Raw genomic sequence first — 19,036 nt, 5'->3', positions numbered from 1 at the left:
AACCAGTGTGCAATATTTTCTGTGTCATTTTATGAAATTGTGCAGTCACATGACAGCAGGACTTGGGTACTCTAAAAACAATGAGGTAGATCTTGGTTAAAATCACTAATATGTCGTCTGACAAAAGCTCCAGCAGTCTCCTGGTTAAATCAGAGATGTCCACAAGTACTGTCATGACATTGCATACTCATCTCTTTGGTCTTCTACTGTATCTATCCATGACATACAGCCCTCTTGTTCCTTCCACATCACCTTTTAAGAAAATATTAACTATTTATTTATATGATATTAAGGAGATTCTACCAAAGAAGCCATTCTAGCAAAGAAGCCATTTTTGTCTTCCTGAGCACAAAAAGGGCATGGGATCACCAAGACTGTGTTTACTGATTTGCTGATCAAGGTCAGGCATGGGCTGCAGCTGCAAGGGAGTATTTGCTGAGACCAGATTGCGAAGTCTGTGTCCCTTTCACCCTGCATGAGTGTCCCTTTCCCCGCCAGCATCACCTCCTAGGAGCACTGGAACCACCATCTCCTCTCTCACTGCCTCAGCCCTGAGCACAGGAGAGCATTGCAGGTCACCACTGTTTGGGTAGATTTAGACTAAGTTTTAAAAGTGATGATGTTCCATGGTTCAAAGAAAATAAAACCTTGATGACAGGAACCTTGTCACCAAAACCCAAGTGAAAACATTGAGACTGAACTAATGGAAGGTGATTTGGTGCTTGACCACAACCCATCTAAAAAGTGTGCAGGATATATTTTGGGATATACTCCAATTACAAAGCCAGCTCACCCGAATTTTTTCACTTGAAACAAACTCAGGATGTTTTTTTTCTTCCAGCACTCGTCATGAGCTGTGCAATGCCAGCACACACTGTGCATGAGATGTGGGGAATAAAAGTTTTTTTCATTTTCAAGACATGACTCATGATTTCAGCCGAGTCATAAGGTGTAACTTGGAAGTTTGATGCTGGAAACTGCTGGAAACATTCAGCATCGCCCTGGGGAGGAGGGAAGGAGCTCTCTGAGAGGGGCTGTGTGCTGGAATGCCTGAGTTCCATATAACCGCAGAACTGGTGAACTCTGAAAATCATGTGGTAGCTCCGAGTGTTAGGAGAGGAAAAGTCTCCCCCTGGTGGGAGAAGGATTTTCTGCCATGAAATTAAATGGAAAGTCTTTCCCATCATCAAAGCAGGCAAAGACTGCAACAGTAATGATCCAAGAATCAGAAGTCTCGAGCTCCACATAGTATTGACTCTACAGTATATTCTCAACTAAATCTTTGGTGTCTTACTGTCAATAATTAACTTGAATATTTTAGAACACAATAGTTTCCTATAAAATTGCTTCAGTGACAGCTCAGGTTTTTTCCTGCTGTGTTACTTAAATGCAGCCTCATTTTACAACAACTTCTTGAATTTACTACTTTAGAATAATTTGAATTTATCACTGTACATGAAGAATATTCTTTCTTTGGAATTACATGAAAATACCAATAAGTTGGGCTTTTATTTATCATGGTGCTGTCTTTCTTTTTTCTTTAACAGCACATATGTTCCAGTTCCAAGGAAAATCAAAGTCAAAAAAGAAAAGGTGAGCAGTGCTGGTTTGTGGATTTGTTCTGCTAATTTATTTGTAGGTCTTTTGCCTGTTTGGGAGACTGCAAGAATCCAAGCAAGCCCTTGACATTGATAAAAAGTTGCAGCCAAAATACAGACACTTTCAAAGGCTCAGCTAAGATAAAGATTTGGCTCCTGAGTGCCATTTAGGCCATAGATCGACCACTAAATAACTGTGGTTGGAAAGAAATTGCTTTTGTGGCTATGCCATTGCACGAGCTCTGTTCTAAAGGCTGCATCACTTCCTCTGGTGCTGCTCAGGAACATTCAAAGTGCAGCATTGTCCTGCACAATAACTGCTCTGTTCCTACCCATTGCAGCCATTTGTATGTAATGATACTGAGGAGAGACTTCAGAGGTTTTCCAAAATAATTTTAACATTTGAACACCAAGGGTGTTCCTGACTCCCAGGTCAGTAATAAGGAGCTAAGTGAGCTCTGAACAAATGAAGCTGTGTGTTTCCAGGTCAGTGGAGAATTCCTGGTGCTAGGCTCTTAGCCCACAGCTGCAGTAATTACCTTTACCCAATTAACCAAGCTTGGAGGCTGAGCTCAGGCCAAGCCCAGCAAGGTTTTGCTCCAGGTGTGTTACAGCTCTCACAGGCAATGCTCAAGCACAGTTTGCATGAGAGCACAGACAGGGACAGGCTGGGGGCAGGATTTGCCATGGGGTTAATTCCCATGGAGGAACTTCAGCCCCTGTGCAAAGACTTCCGCTGTTGTAGCTGCATGGTTTGAGAGTACAATCAAGGCAGGCTGTGTGGGAGAGGAAGAACCTCTTCCATGGAGCTTCCAGAAAAATAGAGATCTCATTCTCTTAGTCTTTGGACAGACTGATTTTCCAAAGAAGTAGAGTGTCTAATCCATCAAGGGCTGTTAAAGCCTGACATTAGTTCCAGATCATTAAAATTACAAATTAAAGCACATACCTTTCATTCAAGAGGCCAGGTTTTGCCAAAGCCTTCAGGTGAGACCCTGAGCTAATATTAGTTTATTTTCGTTCGCTTCAAACCATGGACCTCTAGGGTGCAGTAAATAATCCCTTAGCTCATCCTGACCTATTCTGAGGTACAGGATAACCTCTGCAAGACCCCTGTGAAAAGCACCAGGGCAGGTTGTTAAATTCACAACTCAGCTGAGGGGCAGAGCCCAGGGTGCAGTGATATGCAGCAGCTTCCTGAGCATGAGAGGAGATGCCTGTGTTTCTTCCCACACTGTGCAATGCAAAACAGCCTGTGAGAAGAGATTACACACGGATGCAATATCAGCAATTAACCTCTGACTCTCTAAAAGGAAAAGCCCTGCAGCTAACCACATAGCACTGAAATGCTGTCACTCCAATTACAAACACAGCGTGGAGGGAAAAGTCTCTGCCTCATTCAGGGGAGGGGGTTCAAATCAAGGGCTCCTACCAGTCCTTGGATTTACTGTACTCTCAGGTCTTATCTTAAGTGCTCTGTCTCTGGGAGATGACCTTTGTGAGATAAACAAATGCATTTTATGTCTTGTAAGAAAAAAACATACAGCATAGAAAATGGCATGTTTGAAAAACAGGATAAAAGAAGCATGCATGACCTGATAGGCTTCCTGAGGTCCTTGGTTTCCTTAGTTCTGTACCTGTAGAGATACCAAGACATGGCTGGCACATTGTGCAGAAGAGGCAGTTGTTCTTATGTTCCTGCTCAAACTGATGGGAGCTGATGATCTTAGGGGTCTTTTCCAACCTAAATTAATCCATGGCTTTGTGAAACCATGTCATGGCATCTCATGTTTGCCTTGTTCAGGACTCCAGCTCCTCAGAGCTCACCTGCAGGGTGCTTCAAGGAGAGCTGAATGGCCAATGCCTAATTTCCATCTCAGTTGTGCTGTTTCATTCCCATTAGTTTCAGTAGGAATCTCCAGGATTTACATTACTGTAAGCAGGAGGGATATCAAGACCAAGGAAGGGCTGTTGATATGTAATTGCACATGGGAAATATTCCTGATGCACTTAATATGGGACTTATTTTAGCCTTTTATTTGCCTTCAAGAATAACTATTATTCCTTTCTTACCCCATCCTCTACCCCGGTGTCCTTTAGGAATGATGTGCTACCATTGTTTTTTCCCCAGGGTATGTTACTAATGAGTCTCTCTCCAATTTTGCCTAGATCCTAGTTTATAATCCAGCTTTCATGAAATACATCTATGAAAACTGGCTGGAGCATCATGGGAGATACCCCTCCACAGGCCTTCTGTCTTTGATGTTTGCTCTCCATGTATGCGATGAGGTAAAGTCTGTCTGTGTGTGGATATATTGATAAAAATCAGGACATTTCACACTGGAGAGCCAGGAACAACCCCTGGCCACTCACTCAGCCTTTGTTTCCCCCTCTCCACCTTCTCTTCAGACATGTGCAAACTCCTCAGAAGCATGCAGACACACTCCAGTGCCAGTGATGGATTTTTTTAATGTCAGCAAATTGTAGGGTTTGCTATGTACTCCAGGAGAATATAATTAAACAGAAACAGAGATTCCAGCTGGTATCAAAAGACATCTAAACATGAATGGTGTCTGTGCCCGTCTTGCTAGTGAAAGTTTGAATTATGTTTTATCTCCTGTTTTCAAACTCAGGCTTGTGGGTTTATAATGTAGGTTGCAGTAAGTGCCTTTGCTCCAGCAGTCACTTGGGGAAATTCCCTGGTTTGAGTGATGTGAGGTGCTCCAAGGTGACTGGAGACTCAGCTAGTTAGAGTAAGGCCAGGTCAGCTCTACAAAATCTTGCAAGTATGGGCTTGTCAGCATGGGGCATCAAAATCACTTTGCTGGCAAAATCCCTGTCCTGGACACACATCTGCTGCTGACTTTTGGTCCCCCAGGCCTGTTCTGCTTGGAGAGATGATGGAAATACTCCTAAAGATACTGGAAGAAACTCTGTCATAGTCACAGCAGATTGGCTGGAGTTTGTTTTCTGGTGAGCAGGCAATGAACAGGGCTCTGACATTACCCAAAACAGCTCAAAAATAGCTCATATTTGAATGGACCTGGGTGTGGTTGATTTAGGGAGCCGCTTTGGGGCTATGACCCATTCTAATCCAGTCAGACATTTCACCACTCTCAGTTTAAATAAATCAGTGGTGATGTTTGGACTGTTACTATCAGATGAAACAGGCATAGCCATCAGCAAACAAGCCTTTGGGAGGGGAGAGGCTGTAGCTGGGTGCACATGCAAAGAACATAAAATCCATCTTTCTCTGGAGTAACTGCAAATATCATATAATCAAGCATATAAGTGTAGTCATCTTGGGTCATTATTTGGAAGACCAGGAGCAAACCAAATTTTTTTTCACTTTTTGTGGTTTAAATCAGCTGAAGAGGAGATTCCCATCCCAAGCCATGGATCTCCTGAGGACAATCATGCTTAAGGGATAGGAATGCACTTGCATATTGCTAAAGAAGAATTAATGTATAGAAATCTCCTTTTCCCTCTGAGCTGAGGTCTGGTGGTGTCTCAGCATAGCTTAGGATGTCACATGCCATGGGTAGGCCTTGGGCTGTTTCTCTGTGGTCCTGTCATGCAGCAGGAGAGCTCAGGATGCCACTGAGTACCTCAGGTGCTGCTGCCTGTAAATATACTGAGAATAAAGAGTTTCTTCAGCACTTCAGATGTAAAGCAGTTGTTTTCCAGTCCATAACTCTAGTTCTCCCTTCCCTCCTAGGTCAATGTGTATGGCTTTGGAGCAGACAGCAAAGGACACTGGCACCATTACTGGGAGAACAACACTTCAGGTGGGGCTTTCCGGAAGACTGGCGTCCACGACGGGGACTTTGAGTTCAATATAACTTTGACTCTTGCCTCCATTGAAAAAATAAAATTCTTCAAGGGCAGATGACCCTGGCCATGGGGACAAGTGGGGGCTGCAATTTCCAGCATGCAGCAGAAGAAAGCTCAGTGCAGATGATCTGGGCACCAGCCAGGTTTGAATGCGTGGATCTGCATTGGTGAGTTTGGAGCATCTCACGCCGCAGGGACGAGGCCAAGGCTTCCAAGCTGCACATGATTCCCCATCCTGGGATAGCTGGGAGCTGCCAGTCAGCTGGAATAAATTAATCTCTGCTTAGGCACTATGGCTCAATTCTTGAATTACTGACGAAAGATCTGCCTGTTGCAATTAGAGGAAGCCTGAGCACAGGAACTGCTGTCTGTGTGTCTGTTCTCTCCTCAAGCAAGGCAGCAGATCCTTGAAGAAGAGTGAAAATGACTTCTGGGACCTGAAATCTGCTAAGGCAGCTGTGAACATCATAGTAAGGATTACCTCAAAGAAATTAATTCACTTCTGCTGTTGATCTTTTTGAACCACCTCTTCTCTGTTCTCTTATTGCTTCTGTTTTCATGCTGTATTAAGGAAAAACATGATGAAGTTGCCTGGAGGAGTAAATATTTCGACCATTGCCTCATTTTGCATTGATAGTGTCTAGAAAATATGAATCAAATCATCTCATGTATTATTTAATATTGCTTCCTACACAGCCATAATGATGGAGAAAATAATACTGAAAACTCCAGGAGAAAAAATGGCCTTTTTAGCCACTTGTTTGTCTCATTTGGTTATATGTAATTTTTGGGGGTTTTGGGGGTATTTTGGTGGAAAATACTCTAGATTTTTCTTTTATTATTATTATTTTTTTATTTAATCAGTTTAAAATTGGAAAGTGGACTTTCTTCAAGTCATTTATATGTGCCTTTTATAATTGTGCAACAAATGTGATTTTTTTTTAATATGACAAACCCTAAATTCAACATTTTTATAAAAGGGGGAAAAATTAACCAAAGTTTAGCTTCTGTCTGGTATGCTTTTGTAGTCAAAACAAATAATAACAACTCCTATATTGTATTTGAACAAACACAAACAAGACAATTTTTGAAGGTAGCTTTTACCTTTTTTATGGGAAAATATTCAAAAGTCACAAGGAAAAATTTCTTCTTAATTTTTTTTTGCAAGTTTAAAAATGCAGTATCTCTTTACAAGGTCTCTATCCAAAATGGAAAAAAAAAATCATGGTTTGGAATATTAACTAGTTCTACACTAAGAATCTTTTGCTCTGTAGCAGCACCTACAAAGACACAATCTGTCCAAGCTGATCTTAGAGCATGAGACAGATTTCAAAATCATGTACATCTCTGGAGAAATGAGTATATTGATGTCAGTACCTCCAGGCAGTGAAATGAGGGAAGTTACAGGGGGGTTTTATACTCACAGATTTTTGCTGGAATCAATGCATTAGAGCTTCAAGGACAGATAAAGTGTAAATCCAGCTTCAGTCAGTGAAGAATAGAAAACTGTGGTCTTTTCTTCTCCATATGATGAAAACAGGACTTATGGATTATGGATCCACTTTCAGCCTTGGTGAAACCAGAGGAGTTCTTGCCACAGACTTCAAAGGACTTTTGATCAGGCTTGGGGAAAATGGCATATTTAATTTTTAATGTATCACATTGGTTGGAATTTCTGGCAAAAGAAACCATCATCTAAACGTCCTCTCTTCTATGCACCAGTTGTGGCAGAGTGTCCAAGCAGATGAGTTTCTGAGCCAGTGAAAACCCTTCAACAGTGAAGAGCTTCATCCAAGATTTATCCCCTTGTCTTTCTGCACCAGCTGGTACCAGTGAGGTGCCCTCCAAGGCAGCAGCACATGGCACAGTGGCATGGGCACAGTGGCATGGGCACTGGAATTTTGGGCCACAGCACCCCTCGCCAACACGAATTGCTTTTCCCACGTGAGTATTACTGGACTTGTGGCTCATAAAGAGCCAAGAATGCCAAATGTCTGTGTGGGAACTGAGCTCCCTCAGCTCGTGTGACCCTTCATTGCAGCAATATGGAAAGGGCAGGATTTTCAAATCCTCAAATCCTCATGATGAGACCTGTTCACAGTCCTCATGTCAAGAAGCCATTTCCCAGCATGAGCTGACCTGGGTGTCACAGGCACAGCAGATTTGATGGGCTCACTGTTTTCTACAAGTCCTTTGTGAGAGAATGAAGCATTACTGCCTGAACCATGTTTGTTTGCTGTAAGGATTCCAGCTTGTTTAGATTGCTGTTAATCAATATGGCTCTTGTGAGATGCTGCAGTAATACAAACAAAGCAAGTTTAAGAGGTAAAAGACTACGTGTAAAATGCCAGTCAGAGCTTCACAGTGTGACTGTATTTTGGAGCTTCAAGTACTTTTCTTTTTTCCTCGTGGACAAATATGAGTAATTCAGAAACATTGACTGCTCTTTCAGTCATTTGTAGAAAGACTTGGAAGAAAACTCATGGTGATTAAATCCCCTTGATGTTTTGTTGGTTTTTTGGGTTTTTTTCTTTTTTTATCACAGGGGTCAATTTGGTATCAAAAACAGTGGAAAAAGAAGCCAGCTACATTCTAGCCTGTGTTGTTTGAAAGTTTCTTTTTTCTGTTCTAATAAAATTTCCATTTCCCCCTGAACATTCTGCCTCTGACAGCACATATAAAACCTCATGGCTCATACATGCAGCTAGATTTAGTGTCTTCATCATGGAACAAGCTGCAATTCCCATTTAATTTTGTTGCCAACAGCAAGCAGTAAGTGTGTACCACTGATGTCCATTTTTCACAGTGTAGGGAGAGCAGAGTGGATCTCTCCAGGTGTAGGATGAGGAATAGTCTGTGCCATCACGTTTCTATTCCAGGGGAACTTTTTCCAGAGTCCTTTAGGCAGCTGACTGTTGTGTTAGAGTCTTGTCTCAGTTTCTCCACAATTTTGCTGCTCTTTCAATTGCCTTCAGAATCAGGAGATACCAACAGGTGATGCTGAGGGAAGAATTAATTCCTTCTGGCCTTGTTGAAGACTGTTTTCTTGCTACAAACTTCTTGGGTTTATTTAGTTTAAAAGAACTAAGGAAAACATTTAACAACATGTCAAGGCTTCAAATTCTTGGACTGTATTTGCCACCACTGCAAAATCTCTGAAGCACTCCTTGAGTGTGTGTTGTGTTTTTTACCAAAGCCAAATCTCTTGAGCACTTTTTTCCTCCCATGTCCAGGTTTTCTTTGTACTTTTCTCTGACTACACAATCAATTATGATTTTTTTCTCTAATGGTGGGAGTCTCACACAATCATTTGTTGACATTTTATTTATTTAATTTTTCAGTATTATATGAATCAAAATAAATTTTTTATTGTAATCGAATCAAAGTGTTTCTGTGCACACTTCTTTTTCCACAGTATTTTCATTAACTCCTAGAACCTCCTCTGTCACATAACAGCGTAATGAAGCTTATTCCACTTCCTCACACCCATCTAGTCATACTCAATGATCTTAGAGGTCTTTTCCAGCCTTTATGATTCTGTGATCCCAGGGGGGACATTGGCATGTTTCAGGCTGCTTGTGGTCATCACACTGCTCCCATGGCCTCCCTGGAGAAAAGAAATTGAGCTTAATGTGCATGTGGTCTCCTGATGGATCTATGCTCTGTTTAAGGGATAAATAAGGGAAGATAATGCAGGCTCAGAAATCAGTGACTTGAGAAGAAATTCAGTTTGTGTGAGCTGGCTGAGATCTGAGGACCCACCCCAGGTCCCTGTTTTCAGGGTCACACAGGCACTGCAGTCATGGCTGGCTGAGCTGTCCATGAAGAACCCCTCCAGGAGATGGATCCCCATGGTCAGGTGTCCCCTCAGCAGGTGACACCCACATCTGCATGACCACCTGCAAACACCACCTTGGCTGTTTCTCATCAGCTGCTCCCTTTCCTTATCCGTCCTTTCCTTGTTTAGGGGACTGAGCAGGGTGGATGGTCTGGCAAGGATGTAGGGTGCCCTTTGAAATGGAACCATCCTGGTGGAAGGAGCTCAGGGAGCCACCAGAGCTGTGGCTCACCACAGGCAGGGTGAGCTGGTCACTGTAGGAGCTGCTGTCTAGTGTGACCTTCAGAGGATCAGGTTCTCTTGACACTTTGCTTTTCAGCCCAGACTCTAGACATGCTGCATCAGTGGGATATTAATGGATACAGCCCAGCCAGAATCACACTTGTTGAAAATAGGTGGGAAGTAGAGACACACAGGCCTGAGGAGCTGTTCCATCACTTCAGGTGCAGAGGAGATGCAAAGCATTTGCTCCTCTGTATCCTCAGCAAAGCAAAACAACACCAAGGAACAGCTCTCTTGGAACTCATTTTGTATTTTGCTTCACGTCCACTCACAAAAGGTGCAATGCAATGCAGCTTCCAGATCTGAAATTATTTTGTCAGGAAAGTAATTTGCATAAAATTACAGTCTGGAAACCGCTTGAGACAAGTAAGACATGCAGCAACAACAGCAGACAGATGGACCAGCCACAGGACTTGGACAGAGGACTTTGCTTATACCATCAAATGAAGAACAAAAGGACCCACAGGGGATCTGTATGGCTTCAGTCCATGGCGTGGGTTCCTTTGATGGCTCACAGTCAGAATAGCAATTAAACCCAATGAATGAAAAGGCAAAGGAGTCCCTTGCCACCCTTAAAAATCTGATTTCCCTTGTCTTTTCTATAGAATTTGAGGAAGTTGATCTCATTACATTTATTGTCTCCAGGCAATATGAAATAAAATAGGGTTCACACAGTGAAAAGGTCTTCATGGTCAGGTACTTGTATGCAGAGGCAAATCTCTGTGTTTTCAGTTAAATTTTCTCCTATAGGAAATTTACTATGTTGATCTACTCCTTAGCTTGAAGTTTCTAAGGTAACCTTTTGCTGGCAGAATATAAACATATCCTTGTGGGAGTTTGTCTGTCCCCATGATATTAACACTCCTATTAAGGCAGGCCTTTTTCCACAATAGTTTCCCCATAATCAGAGACTCCAGAGTTACACAGGCACTGCCAGCTGGCCTCCCTGTCCACCCAGATCACTGAGGAAAGCCTCCTAGGCTGTGCCACCAACACTGCATCCTGCAGCACCACCAGGGATGCCCCAAATTGAGTGTTACATCAAGGAGCCCCTCATGGCCTTTTCTCCCCATGTGCATTTTTGTGCTCCTCTCCTTGCTTGAGCTGCCACCCCCAGGGAAGCTGCACATTGCTCCCCCAAACCCACACTCTGGGGCTGGGCTGTGAATGGACTGGCCATACTTGAGCTGTTCTATAAAGTGTTTTTTTCAGTGGTTTTTTGGGTTTGCAGCCACATCCCATGGTCAGCCTGTGCAAAGACCAGAGGGTTTCACATGGTCCAAAATAGCAGAGTGATTTCATACCATCAGTCACAGAGCCAATCACAGAATCTTTGTGTCCTGGGGTAGCTTTATGATGCTGAATTGTATCCCCATTCATCCACAGAAATAAGTTTTGTGCCTTTAAAACCAGATCCAAGAGAGAAGTGGGGGATAAAGAAAAGTGAAAATTTTTTGCTGCTGTATAAAAAACATGGAGATTGTTGGATAGAATGGTTGGGTTGGAAGGGACCTTCTAGATCATCCAGTTCCAACCCTGCTGCCATGGGCAGGGACACCTTCCACTAGACCAGGCTGCTCTGAGATCCATCCAACCTGGGCTTGAACACTTCCAGGGATGGGGCAGCCACAGCTTCTCTGGGCAATCTGTGCATCACCACCCTCACTGTAAATAATTTCTTAATGACATCTAATGTAAATCTCTTGTCTGTTAATTTAAAACTGTTCCCCCTTGTCCCAGCACTATTTCAGCTCCTCTTTCTCCTTTAAATGTGGAAGGACTCAGGTATCAGAGGGTGGGTGAGTGTGAGCAAGTTCCCCAAGATGCTGATGGGCACAGAGCTCCTGCTGAAGAGGTAAAATCACAGAAAAAAGGTGTGGGAGAAACTGATGACTGATGGTTCTTCACTGGGGACACCAAAGAGCTGGCTGCAGGGAGAAATTCTGCAAGCTGACAGGCCCTGTCATCTGAGGGTTTGATTTTAATAGGTAGGTAAGGAAATAGAAATAAACAGGTTTAAATGTGAAGACAGGATATATAAAAATAAAGCAAATGGATCTTTTGGAGAACATGGTGATGAAAAGTAGATTGTAAATAGTTTTACCCATTTGTTTGGTTCATCAAAGTAGTTGGGCCAGGAGTGAATTAGGCTGGTGATGCTTTTGGGCACAAATGTGATTTGACCCTGGCCAGCAGCCAAGCACCACACAGCCCCTCAGTCACTCCCCACAGCCACCAACCCAAAGCACAGCAGTGTACGGGTGTAGGAATAAAGCTAACTCCATTCCAGGCAGACTAAAATAAACTAGATACTGGAGGAATCTTGTGGATTCCAGGGGATCTCTGGAAGTCTGCAAACATGTATTGACAACAACACCTGAAATAAATCTAGGTCAAATTTGCACCTAACTACCTCAGTTGCTGGGTGCTTCTCATTACTCATCCATCCCAGAAATATCCCACTGTAACCAGGTGAGATTAATACTCACCATTAATACTCACCACTAGCAGTAAAGACAGGAAAGTAGCTGAAGAAACTACAAGCTGCTTCAGGGGGAATGCGCCTGGGGCATTGGTGGCTCTTCACTTCTTGTTATTTGTAGGGGCTGGAATAACATTTTAGACCAAAAGCCTGGGGCAGTGAGAAATCTCTGTTATGTGGCTGTGGGAATGGTGTTTGCTCCTTCCCTGAAGGTGGGTACCATTCCACTTCTCTGTGGTGGCTTCCTGTGGGCCAAGGGAATGTCACTGCTTGTCACCAGTTGAAGGTTTTTCAACATGGCTTTACAGCTTAGCAGATAGATGCAGCAGATGCACACAAATGAAGCCAGAACAGTGTTTTTTATTTCCTATAATAAGCAAAGGGATGGGAAACATCAGCATGCACACAGATTAATGGGCCTTTGAGCAGTGAGATGTGATTAACTCATTTTAGTCAGCGCTGGGGATCTCAGCACCTCATTAGCTCTTTCATTAATGGTTACAACTAATATCTGATTAGTGTCTGTTTGCCAGTAATGAGTTCTCCTTCCTAATGGAGACTGAGTTTGCCACTGTGTGACAGAGAAAGGAAGAGGGAAGGAGCTGGTTAATCACTGTGCTGAGGGGCACTTTGCCATCATGGTCTGACCCAGCTGTCCCCCTTGCTGGCCCTGCCACCCTGGCACAGACAAACCTGCCCTGTGCCAAGTGCACCCAGCCAGGCAAAGGGAGAATCCCCAATTCTGGCTCCCTAAATCGGCCTGAGCTGGGTGTCAGAAGTGGGACACCATGGAGGGACTGACACCCTGCCCAGGCCAAGGGGTACCAGGGGCAACAAGGGACAGCAGATGCACAGTGGTGGGAGAAGAAACCCTGGACAGAGACAGGGAGCAGCAGCTGCTCTCACATGCAGCATTCAGTGCACTGATTTGTTTTCTAATAGATTTTTCTAACAGACTTTAATCATTTCCCCACTAGAGCGTGCTCTTTTCCCGTTCCCATGAGTTATCCCTGGATCCTGGAGCAGTGTCACATCACAGGCTCAGAGTGTGTTCCCTCCTGACATTTCTATCTCCACAGCTGTAAGGCTTGGGATCTATTTGCTGAATCTATCAATTTTGGCCTCTGGGTAATAACTAAATGCAAGAGCCCACAGGCGATGAGGGAGAACAAGATGGGAGACGTTCTGCAAGGCTTCACACCCTAAGGGTTCCTATCAGTGCTGCTTTCTGTGCAGTTTTGCTTTCGGTTTGAAGGGGGACAGCACTCCCAGATATGTTGTGGATTTTTACTTCTACTGACCCTATAGAAATGCTCATCATAGAGGAAAAAAAAAAAATTCTTCCCTTGCAACCTAATTCCTGATAAGAACACATATTTGGGAGTCCTGGCTATGTTGTAGCGGTACAAAACTTTTATTTGGGGATGTAAAAGGCTTTAGTTATAGCAGACAAAATGTCTTTTGTGAACCATAAAGGCAACTCAGTTATTTCTAGAGGGGCTTTCATGTTATGTTACCAATACCATCAGCTTGTGTAGTTTTGGATTTATTTGTTCTCAGCTGTGGTACCAAATATTAAATGAGGCACAGATATATTGTAAAAAACAATCAATGCTGTAAATTAATTATCTGTTCAATGAAAACAGAAGGTCTATCTGGCTGCTGGCTGCCAGCAGTGTGTGAGTTCTTTATCCAGTGCTTTCTTCATGATAATGGGAAGCACAGAAAGGCTCATCCACCAGCTCTAGACATCCTTCCAGGAACAGCCAACTATTCATTCCTGTGGCTACATCAGCACTGCTCAGAGTTAATTTTCTAGAGCTGGTCTCACCCACAGTGCTGAGGACGAGTTCTCTCCAGCTGACTCACCATGTCTGTTCTGATCAGCACCTAACCCTGCATCTCCTGCAGCCCCAAGGACTGTCCCTGTACTAAAATAATGTCATTCCTTAAACTCATGTATGTAAACAAAAGTGTATGAGATAATGTAGGAGCACTGCAGCAGCAGCATCAGAGTGGCATTCCTGTGAGGTGAAGCTGAATGTTTCCACTGTGTCCCCAGAGGTGGCAGGAAGGGAATGCTGGACATTGCAAAGGGTGACCTGGCAGCTGGCACTTAAGAGGCATGTTCTGGGATGTGTTGATATATGTAGATATACAAACATAATAAAAGTAGGATGCAATGAGATAGGTCATATTCCATTCTTGTGGCCAAGGGCATGGAGTATGACTGCACAGCTAAACCTCACTGTCTTAAAAATACTGGATGGCTTCATCTCTGCTGTCTTTGGGAACAGTTCTTGGCTCATGCTGTGTCCCAGGCACAGTCTGTGGAGGGATGAATAGCCACGAGCTCAAACAGTGCCAGGAAACACACTATGGACTAAATAGCATTGGTGGACTAAATAATATTGGACTAAATAACTATGGAATAAATAACTATGGACTAAATAACATTGATGATATCAGGTCCTGGTTAGTCCCTAGCCTAGTTAGTCCCTGAGCCTTCTTTTCTACCATATGAGCTAATAGTGTATAAAAAGGCCAAGAAATGCTGTGTGGCTTTGATGCCTTGCCCTTCTGTGAAGGGGAGGTGAAGATGGCTGAGGCATGTTCATTTCTGTAGATCAAATGGAGAGAAGCAACAATGGCCATGCACTGCAGCTTGGGAGGTTCAGGCTGGACATTGGGCAGGAGCCCTTTCTCACCAGGAGGGTGAGAAGGAAACAGGTCAGCCAGGAGAAGAAATGGGACCTCTGTCCCTGGAGAACATCAGGGCATGGCTGGATAAAGCCATGGCTGGTCCCATACAGAACTATGGATTCCCTCTTGGGTCAGACACCTCCCAAGAGTCCTTTCAGCTGAGGTTTCCAGGGAGAAAAAACACTGATTGAACAGTATTTTTGTGTTGATGTGCAAGGCTGGGGTTACAGGATTATGGCAGTGGGCTACTCCAGGAGGGGAATGGCTCTGGTGAACCAGCTGATCTTGCAGGGTTTGGAACAAAAGACAAAAGAATTCCTTTAAACTCATCAGGGAAGAGTCTCTGTCATCCAGGTTGTTTGGGGAGAGGCTCTATTTTGCAGGAAGGATAGAGATTACTGTGCTTACAGCAAATGTTGGCCTCACAACTGGCACAGAACAACTTTATTTCTTTGTGTTTCATTTGATTATGATGCCCTTCAGACCCTCCACTCCTGTGCAGTCCTTCAGCACAGCAATGCTTGGCCATGTTCTCATGGATGTAGATCATCTCCCCCAGAGGTCAAACCTCCATCAATTTACACCAGGCAGTATGATTTTCCATTAGTCCCAGAAAAAACAAAAGAGAATTTTTTAAAATCACCGATTTTGTAATCACCTGCACCCTCTCCTTGAATTTAACTTTCTGGATCTGGATTTATGGGAATGCCACATGGCATTTATAGATAGGCCATACTTGGTATCCATTCCATTCAACTCTTTCAGCATGTCTTTTGTCAAACTATTGCCTGGAGCTCAGCACAGGAAGATCTGGGCCTTGACCAGACAGTTTTGATCTGCTCAGCAGCCATGAAAAAGAAAGCCTGGCAAAAATTAGTCAAATCTTTTCCTGTACCTCAACAGGTTCCTAGAAATCCTATCACTTAATGGCATCAGCAGGTTGTCACCAAAGTGACAGTGACATGGGGAGTCCTTGTTGCTGCAGCAAAAGTGTTCAGTGTCTTCATAATGGTGCCTGTCCTCACTACCAGATGTACAAACAGAGGACAAAAAGATTCCTACCCCCAAGATACACAGGCTATGTAAATATTTAATGTAGCTACTGTGCTACAAAGAATAATCAAGAAATGGAATTAATGACCGTATAATTTTTAAAATTATCTTAAACCTTATTTTTACAAAGTGGGTTGTATAGAAATATACATATATTTACACAACAAAAATCTAGCTGTCCTTGGAGCCTAACTTTTAATTTTTTTAACGTGTTGTCCAAATCTTTTTTTCCCACCTCCAAATTTTTAAGAGCTGTGGAGTAATCTTGAAAGTCTGAGAAAAGAGTAAAAAGGATCTGTATTTACAATGTAGCGTTAGGTTCTGCAACAAAGTGAAAATTTTCCTTGGAAAAAAATAATAACTTTAAGTTATTATTTAAAAAGTTATTAAATCCTGTTCTGTTTTGAAAAAAGCTTCATCTGTTTTGGAAAAAACCCTCATCTGTTTTTGAAAAAAACCTCATGTCATGGTTGCTTTAAGCATGAGGTTAACAGATTTCATCTACAACAGTTTATTCCATAGGTCAGTCATTTACCATTATCCAGGCCACTATTCCAAACTTTACCCTGACTGGACTTGTCATGCTCACAGTTATAAACTCCTGGACCTGATGAGCAGCATCCATCCCTGAGGAATCTCTCACCCCCCAACACCAGCCCTGCTGCTGAGCATTCACCCCAACCACTCCACTGACATCAGCCCAAAGCTGCCTGGGCACCGAGGTTGGTCTGACCCCATCGTGGCCTGAATCCAGTTTAGGACAGGGCACAGAGGCTGCTGAAGCCACCAGGAGATCTTTCCATTGTTTTAGTGGGTTTGGATGAGAACTGCAGGTGATATCCATGTCCCAAACATTTAGCACAGCTCTCATCCCCCCAGCTGGCTGCAATCAGATCCATGTTCCAGGTGCTGCCTCCTGGGAATAGTCCCCAAAACCAGGCCAGCAAGTGAGCAAACAACCAAGCAGAAAGGACAGCTGTGGGACAGGGTTTCAGTCTGTGTTTTATTGATCACTGTGGGCCCAGCCTGAGTCAGCTCAAATCCAGATCCCAGCAGAGCACTCTGCAGCAGAGGAAATGCCTCTCTGCCAGGGGCAGGCTGAGCCATCCCCGTGTTCCTTGCCATCTCCTCACTGTCCCTGCCCACTGCCAAGCAGGTGTTGGCCACCCACTGTTAGCTTTGACTCAGAGTGGGTTTGGCACTGCTCCTGTACCAGCAAGAGAGATGGCAATCAAAGCCCATGCATGTTTTCTTTTCCACTCGGTGGTTGGACTGGAACAATGGAAAGTGATTTATGCTGGAAAAGAGCTGTACAAAGAAAATGATGCCACGAATGCAGTCCCTACCAAAATGGGGATGGGCAAGGGAAGGCAGTTCACAGCACTCAGATCAGTAAAGTTACTTGTTCTGATTAAAAGCTCAATTGAGTTGTGGTTCCTGATACTGTGGAAAGGACAGAAATGTCACTTCATGGCTCATTCATTTCCTGTGGAAAGAACTAATTCTCTTGGAAAACTGTAAGCTCATTTCATAGCACAGTTGTCTGCGGAATGACATTCCTGGTCCAGGGAATGGAGGGAGAAAGGCCAAGTGCCCCTATTCTACCCAGCCCCATTAAGTCCAGGCTGACACCAGCCTGCCATCAGGAGGGGTCAGGTCCATCAGCCCTTCCCAAACATTTTCTTCCCCATCATCACCAGCACAATCAATTCAGAGAGGAGCAGGCAGCAAGCCCATTGGGGGTCCTGCTGTCAGCCCTCTATTCTGCCTGATTTTGGGTTATTTCTGACTTGGTGAGAACAGGAGTAGTGAGCTGACAGCTCCTGCTCCGTTCCTCATGCCCTGCTCCATGCTGTAGCCTCAGGAAAGGCTCTGGCTCATCAGTTTGTTATTGATCCATGTCACAGCAGTTGTAATTGCAGGGATGGGAATAACAATTAAAGCAGTGGAAACAGTGTTGGCTGTGGGGGTTTCCAGAGGAGGAACATCTCCCATGCAGGGATGGGCAGAGGTGCTCCAGAGACTGCATGGTCAGGAGCAGAACACTCGGTCTCTGGTTCCCACTTTGCAAACCTGGAGGGAAGCCAGCCCACGTTCCTCTACCCAGACCTGATCACTTGTGCATCCACCTCATTTCTCCTGGCCTGAGGACAAGCTGGCCACTGGAACTCTTGAGGGTTGTTCAAAATCCTGGAAGGCAGAACTGAGCATCTCTGATGGGCACACAACATTTGGACAAGGGGAGCCCCCTTGTGCAGGACATACAGAACTTTCCACTACCTTGAGATGATCTGCATAGTCCATGTGTCATGCTGCTCTGTGCTGGATAAGAGAGCTCAGCATCCTAAGGTCCTCCCTTTTAAGGAAGAATTAAGCAGATTTTAAGCCAGAACAGTTTCACAGAACAAGAACAGACTAGGATCTCAACTGTTTAGAGCTAACAAAGCAGGATTTAACACAGTAGTCTTACTAAACAAAAAAAAAGAAATTGTTTTACAGAAGCTGGTAGAGCCCCAGCCCCACTGATACTTATTTTTTCCCCTTCCCATCCAAGCTACAGCTTGTGCAAGAGAGCAAGACTGCACTGGTGTAACTGTGAGGAGAAAAGGAGAGAGGTAAAAAGAGGGAGTGAGACGTGTTACAGACATCTTTTATGGAAAATCCTTTCCTTAGGATTTTTTCTCCTGAGAAGCTGAGAATTCTCAGGAACAAAATGTAAACAATGAATATCTGCTGCTGTGGAATGCAACAGGTGCATCTGTGATTGGTCTCATGTGGTTGTTTCTAATTAATGGCCAATCACAGTGAGCTGGCTCAGACTCTCTGTCCGAGCCACAAGTCTTTGTCATCATTCTTGCTTTTCTATTCTTAGCTAGCCTTCTGATGAAATCCTTTCTTCTATTCTTTTAGTATATTTTTAATATAACATATATAATAAAATAATAAATCAAGCCTTCTGAAACATGGAGTCAGATCCTCATCTCTTCCCTCATCCTCAGACCCCTGTGAACAAGGTCACAGAGCCCTGTCCCTGCCAGCAGCCAGGAGATGCCAGACTGGCTCTCCCATTTTGTGTCACCAGGAAGGGGCTGTGCAGATGCACAACCACATCTCTGGGCACAAGGGCAAACAGTAGCAGCAGCGCCTGCTCATGGGGAGGAGCCCAGATCTCCTTTTATTTTCTTCCCTGGTGAATCCATACTGATGGATGAGCTGCTCTGGAGGGACTGCCCCACACTGCTATAG

General features: G+C 43.9%; 1 protein-coding gene across 2 annotated transcripts in view; it reads left to right on the top strand.

Moving 5' to 3' along the window:
* The window catches only part of ST3GAL1 (ST3 beta-galactoside alpha-2,3-sialyltransferase 1), a 79,115-nt gene extending 70,303 nt beyond the window's left edge, over positions 1-8,812 (top strand). For both annotated transcript variants that reach the window (XM_058805971.1, XM_058805979.1), the window contains 3 exons: positions 1,548-1,593; positions 3,768-3,887; positions 5,317-8,812. In XM_058805971.1, the coding sequence (XP_058661954.1) occupies positions 1,548-1,593; positions 3,768-3,887; positions 5,317-5,490 (340 nt within the window). In that variant the 3' untranslated portion in view covers positions 5,491-8,812. The remainder of the gene's footprint in view (positions 1-1,547; positions 1,594-3,767; positions 3,888-5,316) is intronic.
* The last annotated feature ends 10,224 nt before the right edge of the window (positions 8,813-19,036 follow it).

Source organism: Ammospiza caudacuta, chromosome 1, assembly GCF_027887145.1.
Source record: "Ammospiza caudacuta isolate bAmmCau1 chromosome 1, bAmmCau1.pri, whole genome shotgun sequence".
NCBI lineage: Eukaryota > Metazoa > Chordata > Aves > Passeriformes > Passerellidae > Ammospiza > Ammospiza caudacuta.
This window is presented reverse-complemented; position numbering and strand designations above follow the sequence as displayed.